General features: G+C 37.5%; 1 protein-coding gene across 24 annotated transcripts in view; it reads right to left on the reverse strand.

Annotated features, from left to right (window-relative positions):
- ATRX (ATRX chromatin remodeler) overlaps positions 1–14,903 on the reverse strand; it is a 288,606-nt gene that overhangs the window by 57,774 nt on the left and 215,929 nt on the right. For all 24 annotated transcript variants that reach the window (XM_085008437.1, XM_085008445.1, XM_021080085.2 and 21 more), the window contains 2 exons: positions 9,075–9,228; positions 4,138–4,244 (listed from right to left, as the gene is read on the reverse strand). In XM_085008437.1, coding sequence (XP_084864563.1) covers positions 4,138–4,244; positions 9,075–9,228 — 261 coding nt within the window. The remainder of the gene's footprint in view (positions 1–4,137; positions 4,245–9,074; positions 9,229–14,903) is intronic.

Consider the following 14,903-nt stretch of genomic DNA (forward strand, 5'->3'; position numbering starts at 1 on the left):
AGGAACCATGAGGTTGCGGGTTCGATCCCTGCCCTTGCTCAGTGGGCTAAGGATCCGGCGTTGCCGTGAGCTGTGGTGTAGGTTGCAGACGCGGCTCGGATCCTGCAATGCTGTGGCTCTGGCGTAGGCTGGCAGCTACAGCTCCGATTAGACCTCTAGCCTGGGAACCTCCATATGCCACGGGAGCGGCCCAAGAAATGGCAAAAAGACCAAAAAAAAAAAAACAAAACTCACCAAAATACTAGCAAACTGCATCCAACAATACATTAAAAGGATTGTACATCATGATCAAGTGAGATTTATCCCAGGGATGCAAGGGTTCTTCAATATCTGCAAATCCATCAGTGTGATACACCACATTAACAAACTGAAGAATAAAATCCATATGATCCTCTCAAGAGACACAGAAAAAGCCTCTGACAAAATCCAACACCCATTTCTGATAAAAACCCTTCAGAAAGTGGGCATAACGGGAACCTACCTTAACATCTTAAAGGCCATATACGACAAACCCACAGCAAACATCATTCTCAATAGTGAAAAGCTGAAAGAATTCCTGCTGAGATCAGGAACAAGACAAGGATGTCTGCTCTCGCCACTACTGTTCAACGTAGTTTTAGAAGTCCTCGCCATGGCAATCAGAGAAGTAAAAGAAATAAAAGGAATCCAAATGGGAAAGGAAGAAGTAAAACTATCCCTATTTGCAGATGACATCATACTATACCTAGGGAATCCTAAAGACTCTACCAGAAAACTGTTAGAGCTCATCAATAAATTTGGCAAAGTCGCAGGATACAAAATTGATACACAGAAATCGATGGCATTTCTATACACTAACAATGAAACAGCAGAAACAGAAATTAGGGAAGCAATCCCGTTTACCATCACATCCAAAGAATAAAATAGCTAGGAGTAAACCTACCTAAAGAGACAAAATAACTGTACTCTGAAAACTCTAAGACACTGACGAAAGAAATCAAAGATGACACAAACAGATAGAAAGACATACCATATTCGTGGATTGGAAGAGTTAATATTATCAAAAGGACTATACTACCTAAGGCAATCTACAGATTCAATGCAATCCCTATCAAATTACTAGGGACATTTTTCACAGAACTCGAACAAAATATTTTAAAGTTTGTTTGGAAGCACAAAAGACCCAGAAGAGCCAAAGACATCCTGCAAAAGAAAAATGGAGCTGGAGGAATCAGGCTCCCGGACTTCAGACCATACTACAAAGCAACAATCATCAAAACCGTATGGTACTGGCACAAAGACCGAAATATGGATCGGTGGAACAGGATAGAAAGCCCAGAATTCAACCCACACACCTACAACCAACTCATCTATGACAAAGGAGGCAAGAATATACAATGGAGAAAGGACAGCTCGTTCAATAAGTGGTGCTGGGAAAACTGGACAGCCACATGGAAAAGAATGAAATCAGAACACTCCCTAACACCATACACAAAAATAAACTCCAAATGGATTAAAGACATAGATATAAGACCAGACACTATAAAACTCTTGGAGGAAAACATAGGCCAAACACTCGCCGACATAAACCACAGCAACATCTTCTCAGATCCACCTCTTAGAGTAATGACAGTAAAAACAAAAATAAACAAATGGGGCTTTGCCAAACTTAAAAGTTTCTGCACAGCAAAGGAAACCCTAAACAAAACGAAAAGACAACCCACAGAAAGGGGGAAAATCTTTGCAAGTGAATCCACTGACAAGGGATTCATCTCCAAAATTTATAAACACCTTCTGCAGCTCCATACCAAAAAAACAAACAACCCCATCAAAAAATGGGCAGAAGATCTAAACAGACAGTTCTCCAAAGAAGACATACAGATGGCCAAGAAACACATGAAAAGATGTTCGACATCACTCGTCATTAGAGAGACGCCAATCAAAACCACGATGAGGTACCACCTTACACCAGACAGAATGGCCATCATCCAAAAGTCTACAAACAGTAAGTGCTCAAGAGGGTGTGGAGAAAAAGAAACCCTATTACACTGTTGGTGGGATTGTAAATTGGTGCAACCACTGTGGAAAACAGTATGGAGATGCCTCAGAAAAACTAAACATAGAACTCCCATTTGATCCAGCAATCCCACTCCTGGGCATCTATCCAGAGAAAACCACGACTCGCAAAGACACATGTGCTCCAATGTTCATTGCAGCACTATTTGCAATAGCCAAGACATGGAAACAACCTAAATGTCCATCGACAGAGGAGTGGATCAAGAAGATGTGGTACATGCACACAATGGAATATGACTCAGCCATTAAAATGAACGAAATACCAGCATTTTTAGCAACATGGATGGACCTAGAAATTATCATGCTAAGTGAGGTCAGCCATACAATGAGACACCAACATCAAATGCGTTCACTGACATGTGGAATCTGAAAAAAGGACAGACTGAACTTCTTTGCAGAACAGATGCTGACTCACAGACTTTGAAATACTTATGGTCTCCGGAGGACACAGTTTGGGGTGTGGGGGGATGTGCTTGGGCTGTGGGATGGAAATCCTGTGAAAGTAGATTGTGACGATCATTATACAACTATAGATGTGATAAATTCATTGAGTAGTAAAAAAAAAAAGAAAAAGAATAAAAAAGAAAAAAAAAGTTCAGAAGGGAGAGTGATGAAAGTGTTAAAAAAAAAGAAAGTGAAAAGAAAAGCCACAGAATGAGAGAAAATATTCACAAAGCATGTAGTTTGTAAATGATAAAGGCATGGTATGCAAGAAACTTTTTTTAATTTTCAAAATAGTCTTTTAACTCAATAACAAAAAGATAAAAGCCTAATTCAAAATTGGGCAAATGACCTGAATAAACATTTTTTTCCAAATAAGATATACAGTCAATAAATACATGAAAAGATGTTCAGCATTATTATTCATTATAGAAACACAAATCAAAATCATGAGGTACCACTTCACAGCCACTAGGAATGGTATAATTAAAACGACAACAAAAGAAAACAAGTGTTGGCAAAGCTGTAATCAGAACCTTGTACACTGCTTCTTGGGAATGTAAAATAGTGCGGCCAGAAAGAGTAGAAAACCGGTTGATGGATCCTCAGTATGTTAAACATAGAATTGCCATGTGACCCAATAATTTCATTTCTAGCTAAATATACAAAAGAATTGAAAACAGATGTTTAAATAAAAACTTGTATACAAATGTTCATAGCAGCACTATTCACAATAGCCAGAAGGCGAAAACAACAAAAATATCTATGAATGAATGAATGAATGAATGAATAACCAAAACATAGGTATTATCTATATAATGGAATATTACTAGGATATAAAAAGAAATAAAACAGTGAATTTTGCTACAACTTGGATGAACCTTAAAAACATGCTGCATGAACGAAGCCAGTCACAAAAGGCCACATATTATATGACTGTATTTATATGAAATGTCAATAATAGGTCAAGGTATATAAACAGAAAGTAGATTAGTAATTGCTAGGAGGTGAAAGAGGTACAAAGGGGGTAGAGCAGAGTGATAGCTAAGGAGTACAGGGTTTCTTTGGTGGTGATTAATATGTTCAAACATTGACTATAGTGGTAATTGAACAATTCTGAAAACCACTGACTTGCACATGGGTGAATTGCCTGATATGTGAATTATATCTCAATAACACCATTTTTAAAAATCTATTTATTTATTTATTTTTTTTAGAGTACCACCTACAACATATGGAAGTTCCCAGGGCTAGCGGTGGAATTGAAGCTGCAGCTACCAGCTTATGCGACAGCCACAGCAGTGCCAGACTGGATTCACATCTGCAACCTACACAGCAGCTTGTGGTAACACGAGATCCTTAACCAACTAAGAGAGGCCAGGGATCGAACCTGAGTCCTCATGGACAGTGTGTCAGGTTCTTAAACCACTGAGCCACAATAGGAACTCCCAAAAATCTTAATTTTGCTACAATTGCAGCAACAAAGCCATATCTCTATGGATAAGGACAAAAAGAAAGTGTAGAAAAAATAGATTAGGGTTGTGGGTCTGGGAGTATTTTTTGTTCTGTTGTTAAAATGTTTATATAATATGTTTAAATAGATATATTTAAAATTATGATATACAAATGTTTGTAACTCACCTTTGTAAATAAGAGGTTTATCTTTATCTTCTGTCTTCTCCCTACTAGCCAATTCAAGAAAATCTTCAATCAAGTCCAGAGATATGAGAGACTGGCTAAAAACAAGGCTAAAAAAAAAAAACCGTATAAATGTTCATGGATTAGAAGATTCACATAATAAAGATATCACTTTTTCCCACTTTGATCTACAAATTCAACATGATTCTAATCAAAACCCCAGTAGGATTTTTTTGTAGAAATTAAGAAGTTGATTCTAAAGTTTACATGCATATGCCAAGTACACAGAGTAGCCAAAGCAATTTTGAAAGATAAAAAGCTGGAGGTCTAACTCTATATGATTTCGACATAAAGCTAGGGTAATCAAAATAATGTAGTACTGATGAAGAGGCCTACACAAATCAATAGAATAGAATATAGAGTCGAGATATAAAGCTACTATAGTTAATTGGTTTTTGACAAAGAGGTAAAGGCAATTCAATTGAAAAAAATTAGTCTTTTCAACAACAGTCGGAGAAATTGGACATTCATATGCAAAAACAATGAATTTCAGCCTAAGAATCATCATTTACACAAAAATTAACTCAAGGTGGAGTATAAATCTAAATGTAAAATTTAATCTATGAGGGAAAAAAGTTGATAAATTGGGCTTTATCAAAACTAAAAACTTTACTCTGCAAAAGACACTATTTAGAAAATGAGAAAAAATGTCTTCCTAATAAAAGTATTTGAGTAATTTCAGCTTATACATTCTAAAACATTTTGTCATCTCAAGTCTTTCTGCAAACTCCTGACTCTCTATCCCAGTAGTTTTTTTTAAACTATGTTTTAGCTATTTGTTCACATAAAGTCTTCTGTGTTAGAATAAAATAAATAATAAAAACAAGGTGCTTTAGGCATTGGGGAAGAAGAAGGAAATGTTACTGAGCCCACACCCTCTGCTCTAGGTCAACTACTGATCTGTCATACTGGGGAGAAGTGGACATAATCACACACTGGAAAGGAAAAAAAATCTAGAAAAAGAATATAGAAGGGTTCATTCTCTCTCATATATACAAAGTAGGTCAGTGTACAACATATTTAACAACATACATATTGACTAATGTATGTTGAACTCTGCACAGTGGGAGTCTACTGCCCACAGAAATGAATTGACTCCTGGTGCTCAGTGTAAATGACCAAGGGCAATGCCTTGTTCCTCAATAGATTATCTTTCCCAGAATCAAAACCTTTATTAATCAATTCTTTCTAAGCTACAAATTACATTTCTGACAGTTCTTGTAACTGGGAAACTTAAATTCTCAGAAACACTAATTATTTCATTGGAATTAATCTATGATTTGTGCTACTATTCTGGAAAAAGGATTGACTTAAGTCAGTTAGCATTAAAGCTGGTTCTGGGAACCTGTCAGCTCAGATAAACCTCACTATGAAAAAAGTAGTATTACTAGGACTAAGTGGCTATACACTAATGATCGTCTCAATCTTTTCTAGTTGAAGATTCAACATGAAGAACTATTGTTCTGGTTGGTAATAATTTTCATAGTTATATAAACTATTCTGGCTTTATTTATTTCATTAAAAACCCATGTGAAAATGTAAAAGAAATACTTATCAAATTCACACATATCAAAAATAACTGAGAATAAAGATTCAATCAAAATTTAATATTTAAATTATAGAAAACAAATAAGTTAGAAGGGGTGGGCTGAAATCAGGGGTGTACTGGGGTTGTATGTAACTAGCTTAAAACAGGAAAGTGGGTTGTTAGCATCACATTTTATCTCTGACGTCATGTTGCTAGCCTGAAATTGGCCACTGTGGGATTATTTATACCATGAAAATCAGCAAATGTTACAAATTAGGGCTTTTCGTTCCAGTTTCTTTGCTTTATCTATCATCATCATTATCACCACCAATCAGTATTATTTCTTGGAGAGTCAGTTGTTAAGCAGATTTCAGGACACCCACACTGGCTTTAAAAAAAAATCACTTGAATTCATTTATCTTTTTCCCCTATGAAATATCAATTTTCATTTTGGTCAAAATATCAGCTGCAAAAATGAGAACAGGGGACTATGATTTAATAACTATTCTTTAAAACAAAAGGTCTTACTTGACCACAAGTCAATATGAACCAACGGTGTTATTTAGATGTTGGAAAATCTCTATCAGATTGCATGAATGGAATTATAGGATTCAGAATAAACAAGAACCAGCCTCACTAAAATTTTGTGTTACTGAACACTCAGCTGAAGCATTTTGTTTACTGTGACCATATTTTGAGATGAGTGTTAAAAAACTGAATTATTTTTAAGACCATGTCACAATTGAAATTATGCCATACAAAGAATACTTCAATCCACTGAGAAGAGAAAGCTAAAAGTGATGAGAGAGAAACCTACCACTATCTGAAGAGGAGACAACTGAAATAGTAGTAGTGATGTCTGTAACCTACTTTGAAAGGCATCAGGAAAAGAAGACAGATTGAGGGATTGATAGATAAAGAATAAAGAATGACTTAAAAAAATACAACAGGAGTTCCCGTTGGCGCAGCGGAAACAAATCTGACTAGGAACCATGAGGTTGCAGGTTCGATCCCTGGCCTCACTCAGTGAGTTAAGGATCTGGCGTTGCCGTGAGCTGTGATGTAGGTTGCAGACGAGGCTCAGATCTGATGTTGCTGTGTCTGTGGCTGTGGTGTAGGCCAGTGGCTATAGCTTCAATTGGATCCCTAGCCTGGGCACCTTCATATGGGGCAAGTGCAAAATAAGTGCCCTAGCCTGGGACCCCTCCATATGCCCGCAAGTGCCCTAAAAAGGGGGGAAAAAAAACAATAAAATAAAAAATACAATACAGATTCTAGGTGACGGGTGTACAGGTATTCACTAAAAATTATTTCTGCTTTTTGTTATGCATGAAAATTTCCATAATGAAATATTCATAATTCCAGAAATGCAGTTTTATACTCTTGACAATGATAACATCTATAAGTTGGGTGAATGGCTAAAAAAATATAACAGTAGTTTTTAAAAGAAATATATATGTTCTATTTTAGACCAGGTGGGGAATAAGGAATAGAGTATACACTATAGATAAGGATACATTTTCTAAGACTTCTAAGTATTCAACTATAGGGAGCCTTCTGAGATGGAAAATATTCTACCCAGAAAAGGCTAGGAGAACATCCATGATGAACATAGTAGAAGAAATTCTTGTACTGGTTAGGAAATTAAAAGACCACTAGGGAGTTCCCGCTGTGATGCACTGAGTTAATGATCTGGCTTGTCTCTGTGGAGGCACTAGTTTGATCCCCACACAGGCACAGTGAGTCAAGGATCTAGCATCACTGAAGCTGTGGTGTAGGTCGCAGCTCCAACTTAGATTTGATTCCTGGCCCAGGAACTTCATGTGCTGCAGGGGCAGCCAAAAGGGGGAAAAAAGAAAGAAGAAATAAAGACCATTAAAATCTCTTCTACACCAGTAAAATATTTGTATGGTACCCAATAAAAATTAACTTGAAACTATAGAAGTTAAGAGAAAAAAAAAATATGAGCATGTCTAGAACATTAATCTCTCCTGACTTTTAAGGAATTCTGAACTCAAATATGCACTTTCTACTTGACATCTCTCATGGACACCTAATAGGCCTTAGAAACTTAAAGCCAGAGCAGGACTCTTTACTACCTCTAACAAACTTAGCTCTCACCTAATCTCTTCCATTTTAGTAAATAATACCATAATTTACCACTCAAATGGGAAAGTGTGGGAGTCATCTTTCACTACTCTCTCCTTCTTGCTGCCCCACATTTAACCTAACAAATGCTGTTGTTTCTACTCCAAAATATACCCTTTATCTCTACTACTACCTCTCTATTTCAAGCCAACATCAGTCCTTATCTGAATAACTTGTTTCTGTATAAATAAAGTTGCAATACATAACAAAGATAACTTTAGTGAATTATTAGGTGCCAGGTAGTGGTTAATAAAAAAGAATGCAATGGTATGTGTCTTCAAACAACTGACTATCCAGTGAAAGGACATGTCAAGCCCATTAGAATGTGATGAGTAGAGGTGTATTAAAATGTGGTATTAAAATATAACAGAAAAAAAATAATTTAAAATGAAAAACAAATAAATACTCTTATATAGAAAAAAAATAAAATAAAAAATAAAATACAATGGAGACTCTACCTCTTTCCAGCAAAGTTAAAGAAACTAAATTTGAGAATTTTTTTTAAGAAAATAGATTCTTATATTTTAGCTTTATGTTAAACTGCTGAAAGTTTTTAAACAAAAAATTATCACATTAAAAGCATTATATTTTTAAAATATTTTATGACCAGAATTTAGGACCTTGTAACAGTATAAACAATAAGTCTGGTTCAAAACATTAAAAGTATGTTTTTAAAATAGTAAAATGAAGGATAAGACTAGAGGCTGGAATATAGGGAAGGGAATGGGGGAACAACTTCTAGAAGTAAAACAAATGGGAACAAAAAACAAAGGAAAATAATAGTGCAATAAAAGAGGTGAAATAAAGTCTGAGAAGTGTTTACTACATTTGGAAATTAGGTCATTAAATGTGACTTAAGGGGGGAAAATCTTAGTAAAGTTAACAGGGTAGAAGCCACACTGCATGGATTAAAAAAATGATTATGAAAATGATGAAATATAAGTATCAACTGGAGGCTTTGCTCAAGGAAATAAGTTCAAGATGCAATACCAGAAGAGGATAACGGCACTGAAGAAATAACCAGAATATGTACTCAGAATGAGTGGCTTAGGAGGAAGCTGTCTATCACTACACTAATCAAGAAATTACATCTTTACAAAGGAAAAAAACAAAGCCAATTTCTTCAAATAAACTGTTTAAACAATAAAAATGTTATCAAAACATTCATTTATATAATAAAAACAGGAAATAAGAAAGAACTTACACTTTATCCCCAATTTCCTCTGCCATTCGAAGAATTTCAAACAGAAGTACCATTTTTCCAGAATGTTCTAAAACCTCAGCATCAGCATCTGTAACAAAATCTTTGTACCAGTCTGGAGCTGGGCTGCTTGGATTAGAAGAGGAAGCAGCTTTACCTAAACAAAATAAATGAAAAATAATTAATTAGGCAAATAAGGGAAGAAAGTGAAAGACCTGGTGAGAGGGACTAAGAAAAAGATCAAGAGAAACATATAGACCGACCAACCTAGGGAGAGAGTAAGAAAGACATTGGTAGGGATTTGGGGAGAAGGGTGTGAAACACACACACACAGAGAGACAGATAGACAGACAGGGAGGAGAGGACCACAGGGGAGAGAGAGCTCTACACTCTGAGAGAATAGACACAAGCACAAGGTACGGGAGGGGAGATAGACAGAATAAACTCACCCTGGGAGAGGGAGATAAAGAAACAGAGTCAGAGAAAGACACAAAAACATATACAAACATATATATGCACATAGAGGAAGAAAGACATGGAGGAGGGGCACCAAGTGAGAGAATAAGCAAGAGACAGAACCTGAGAATGTATGAGAAACAGAATTCATCTCTTTAGATGAGGCCCCCAGGCCCTGAGACAGTATAAACCCCAGAGCACATCCCAAGAGAAAAGGGCCAGGAAAGAAATACATAGAGAGTCAGAGAGAGAGAGAAAGAGAAAAGGCAGAGAGAACAGAGAAAGAAAGAGCCAGAGAAAGAGAGAGAAAGAAAGTGAGTGAGAGAAGACAGAAGAGGAGGAGAACAGGAATTGAGGAAGGGAAGGGAAAATGACTCTAAACTTAAGAGATCAAGAGAGAAAAGATCTTAGGGGCAGGAAACATTTAACTGTTCTACTAGAATTCTGGAAGACTCAAACCAAGGATTGATCCCAGCATCAAAATATCATACTAAATCCTTTTGGCTCTTATCTTCCCCATAAAATTTGACTATAAAAGGCATAAGAAGCAAAACAAAATAATCTATGAAAGATATAAACATAGGAATTCCCATCGTGGCGCAGTGGTTAACAAATCCGACTAGGAACCATGAGGTTGCGGGTTCGGTCCCTGCCCTTGCTCAGTGGGTTAATGATCCAGCGTTGCCGTGAGCTGTGGTGTAGATTGCAGACGCGGCTCGGATCCCGCGTTGCTGTGGCTCTGCCGTAAGCCGGTGGCTACAGCTCCGATTAGACCCCTAGCCTGGGAACTTCCATATGCCGCGGGAGTGGCCCTAGAAATGGCAAAAAGACAAAAAAAATGAACAAAAACAAAAACAAAAAAGATATAAACATAAACAGTTCGACTTCAAAATAAAAAATGTACAGGTTTCACTTGCTTCCATTCCTTCACTCAATTGCCTTTTAATGAAAAGTACTTTAAATTTTTATATATTGTTATAAAATATTTCATATATTCAGAAAACTATATAGACTATAAAGAACAGCAATGTTCCAGAAGATGGGATTAAGACGGCAGAATAGAAGGACTGGACCTCAACCTCTCTCCTAAAAACAAAAAAATTCACAACTAAAGACGGAGCATTCTTCTCCCAAATGGACCGGAAACTTTAAAAAAGACCCCACTCAGAAGAAAAAGAGGAGGACACAAAAAGAGGTAGGAGGGGTGATTTCGTGATATAAGCAGCCCGATACCTCCTGGGTGGGAAGACCCACAGACTGGAAACTAATTAGTCCACAAAGACTAACCTACAGGAGTGAGAGTTCTGAGCCCCACATCAAACTCTCACATGTGGGAATCTGGCACTTGGAGAAAAAGCCCCTGGAGCATCTGGAATTGAAGGCCAGTGGGGCTTGTGTGCAGGAGCTCCATGGGACTGGGGGAAATGGAGACCCCATTCTTAAAAGGTGCACAAAGACTTTCACGTGCACTGGGCCCCAGGGCAAAGCAAAGTCTCCATAGGAATCTGGGTCAAATCTGACTGCAGTTCTTTGAGGACATCCTGGGAAAACAGGGGTGAATGTGGCTTGTTGTGAGGGAAGGACATTGAAAGCAAAGCTCTCAGGAATATTAAGCAGCCTGCCTTTATCTGGAGGGGGACATTTTGGGATAATCTGGCCCCACCCTTCAATCAGCACTGAGAAGCCCCAGGGCAAATGACAATCCCTGTGGTATCAAAGCCGTGCCCCTCAGTAAACAGGCTACCTAAAGACCCCTCAAGCACACAACTGCCTCTAATCCCATTCAGAGACTAAGCCCCACCTGCCAGAGGGATAGGAATCAGATCCACCTACCAGTGGGCAGGAATAAGCCCCTCCCATCAAGAAGACTACAGCAAGCCCCCCATACCGACTTCAGCCACAGGAGGGGAGACACCAGAAGTAAGAGAGGCTAAAACTCTATAACCTCTAAAATGGTCAACACACCAAAAACCTATAAAAATGAAAAGACAGAGAACTATAACACAAATGAGGGAGAAAGGAAAAACCCCAGAAAATCAGCTAAGTGATGAGGAGATTCTCAGCCTCCAGGAAAAAGACTTTAGATTGTTGATGCTGAAGATGATGCAAGACATTGGAAATAAACTGGAGGCAAAGATGCATAACTTACAAGAAACACTGAGCAAAGAGATACAAGATATAAAACTTAAACAAGAAGAGATGCAAAATACAATAACTGAAATAAAGAATTCACTAGAAGCAGCTAACAGCAGAACACAGGAGGCAGAACGAATAAGTGAGGTGGAGGACACATTAGTGGAAATTATGGATGCAGAAGAGAAAAGAGAAAAAAGATTGAAAACAAATGAAGAGAGTCTCAGAGAACTCTAGGACAACATTAAACACACCAACATCCGTATTATAGGGGTGCCAGAAGAAGAAGAGAGAGAAGGAGACAGAAAAAATATTCCAAGATATAATATCCGAAAATTTCCCTAACATGGGAAAGGAATCACTGATTCAAATCCAGGAAGGAAAACGAGTACCATATAAAATAAACCCAAGGAGGAATAAACCCAGACACATATTAATCAAACTGACCAAAATTAAAGACAGAGAGAAAATCTTGAAAGCAGTTAGGGAAAAGAAACAAATGACATACAAGGGAACCCTGATAAGGTTATACACAGATTTTTCAGCACAAACTCTGCAGGCCAGAAGGGAGTGGAATGATATACGTAACGTGATGAAAGGAAAAAGCCTCCAAACAAGATTCATTTAACCAGCAAGGCTCTCATTCAGATTTCAAGAAGAAATCAAAACCTTCACGGATAAGCAAAAGTTGAGAGAATTCAGCAACACTAAACCAGCCTTACAGCAAATACTAAAGGAACTTCTCTCAGCAGAAAAGAACAAGAGAAGAAGGAAAGAAAAAAGAACAACAAAAACAAATCCAAAGCAATTAATAAAATGGAAATAAGAACATACATATCAATAATTACCTTAAATGTTAATGGACTAAATGCCCCAACCAAAAGACATAGACTGGCTGAATGGATACAAAAACAAGAGCCATATATATACTGTCTTCAAGAGACCCACTTCACCCCTAGGGACACATACAAATTGAAAGTGAGAGGACGGAAGACAATGTTTCATGCAAACGGGGATCAAAAGAAAGCTGGAGTAGCAATACTCATATCAGACAAAATAGACTTTAAAATGAAGAATATTTTAAGGAACAAGTAAGGTCATTACATAGTGATCAAAGGATCAATCCAAGAAGAAGATATAACAATATCAAATATATATGCATCCAACAAAGGTTCACCACAATATATAAGGCACCTGCTAACAACCTAAAAGGACAAAGCAACAACAACACCATCATACTGGGGGACTTTAACACCCCACTTACAACAATGCACAAATCAACCACACAGAAAATCAATAAGGAAACAAAGGCCCTGAATGATGCATTAAACCAGATGGACTTAATAGATATTTATAGGACATTCCATCAAAAAGCAACAGAATACACATTCTTCTCAAGTGCACATGGAACATTCTCTAAGATTGATTTCATCCTAGGCTAAAAATCCAACCTCAGTAACTTTTAGAAAATTGAAATCATATCAAACAACTTTTCTGACAACACTATATGACTAGAAATGAACAGCAAGAAAAAAGTTGCAAAAAACACAAACACATGTAGACATGCTAGTAAACAACCAGTGGATCACTAAAGAAACCAAAGAGGAAATTAAAAAATACCTAGAAGCAAATGACAACAAAGACACGACACTCCAAAACCTATGGGATGCAGCAAAAGCCATTCTAAGAGGAAAGTTTATAGCAGTACAAGCCCACCTCAGGAAACAAGAAAAAGCTCAAATAAACAAGCTAACTTTACATCTAAAGCAGCTCGAGAGAGAAGAACAGACAAGACCTAAAGTTAGTAGAAAGAAAGAAATCATAAAGATCAGAGCAGAAATCAGTGAAATAGAAACAAAGAAAACCATAGAAAAGATCAATGAAACGAAAAGCCGGTTCTTTGAAAAGAACAACAAAATTGATAAACCCTTAGCCAGACTTATCAAGAAAAAAAGAGAGAGGACTCAAATCAATAAAATTAGAAATGAAAAAGGAGAAGTAACAATGAACGTCACAAAAATACAAAGGATCATAAGAGACTACTGTATGCATCTATACACCAATAAAACGGAAAACCTAGAAGAAATGGACAAATTCTTAGAAAAGTACAATCTCCCAAGACTAAACCAAGATGAAATAGAAAAGATGAATGGACCAATCACAAGTACTGAAATTGAAACTGTGATTAAAAAACTTCCAACAAACAAAGTCCAGGACCAGATGGCTTCACAGGAAAATTCTATCAAACATTTAGAGAAGAGCTAACACCTATCCTTCTGAAGCTATTTCAAAAAATTGCAGAGGAAGAGATACTCCCAAACTCACTCTATGAGGCCACCATCACCCTGATACCAAAACCAGACAAAGACACTCCAAAAAAAGACAACTACAGGACAATTTCACTGATTTTGAACATCGAAGCAAAAATCCTCACCAAAGGAGTTCCCGTCATGGCGCAGTGGTTAACAAATCCGACTAGGAACCATGAGGTTGCGGGTTCGATCCCTGCCCTTGCTCAGTGGGCTAAGGATCCGGCGTTGCCGTGAGCTGTGGTGTAGGTTGCAGACGCGGCTCGGATCCTGCAATGCTGTGGCTCTGGCGTAGGCTGGCAGCTACAGCTCCGATTAGACCTCTAGCCTGGGAACCTCCATATGCCACGGGAGCGGCCCAAGAAATGGCAAAAAGACCAAAAAAAAAAAAACAAAACTCACCAAAATACTAGCAAACTGCATCCAACAATACATTAAAAGGATTGTACATCATGATCAAGTGAGATTTATCCCAGGGATGCAAGGGTTCTTCAATATCTGCAAATCCATCAGTGTGATACACCACATTAACAAACTGAAGAATAAAATCCATATGATCCTCTCAAGAGACACAGAAAAAGCCTCTGACAAAATCCAACACCCATTTCTGATAAAAACCCTTCAGAAAGTGGGCATAACGGGAACCTACCTTAACATCTTAAAGGCCATATACGACAAACCCACAGCAAACATCATTCTCAATAGTGAAAAGCTGAAAGAATTCCTGCTGAGATCAGGAACAAGACAAGGATGTCTGCTCTCGCCACTACTGTTCAACGTAGTTTTAGAAGTCCTCGCCATGGCAATCAGAGAAGTAAAAGAAATAAAAGGAATCCAAATGGGAAAGGAAGAAGTAAAACTATCCCTATTTGCAGATGACATCATACTATACCTAGGGAATCCTAAAGACTCTACCAGAAAACTGTTAGAGCTC

The sequence above is a fragment of the Sus scrofa genome, chromosome X (assembly GCF_054392235.1).
Source record: "Sus scrofa isolate SSC_HxYL_T2T_F1_AM1 chromosome X, Sscrofa_HxYL_maternal_Yorkshire_Landrace_v2.0, whole genome shotgun sequence".
In the NCBI taxonomy this organism is placed as follows: domain Eukaryota; kingdom Metazoa; phylum Chordata; class Mammalia; order Artiodactyla; family Suidae; genus Sus; species Sus scrofa.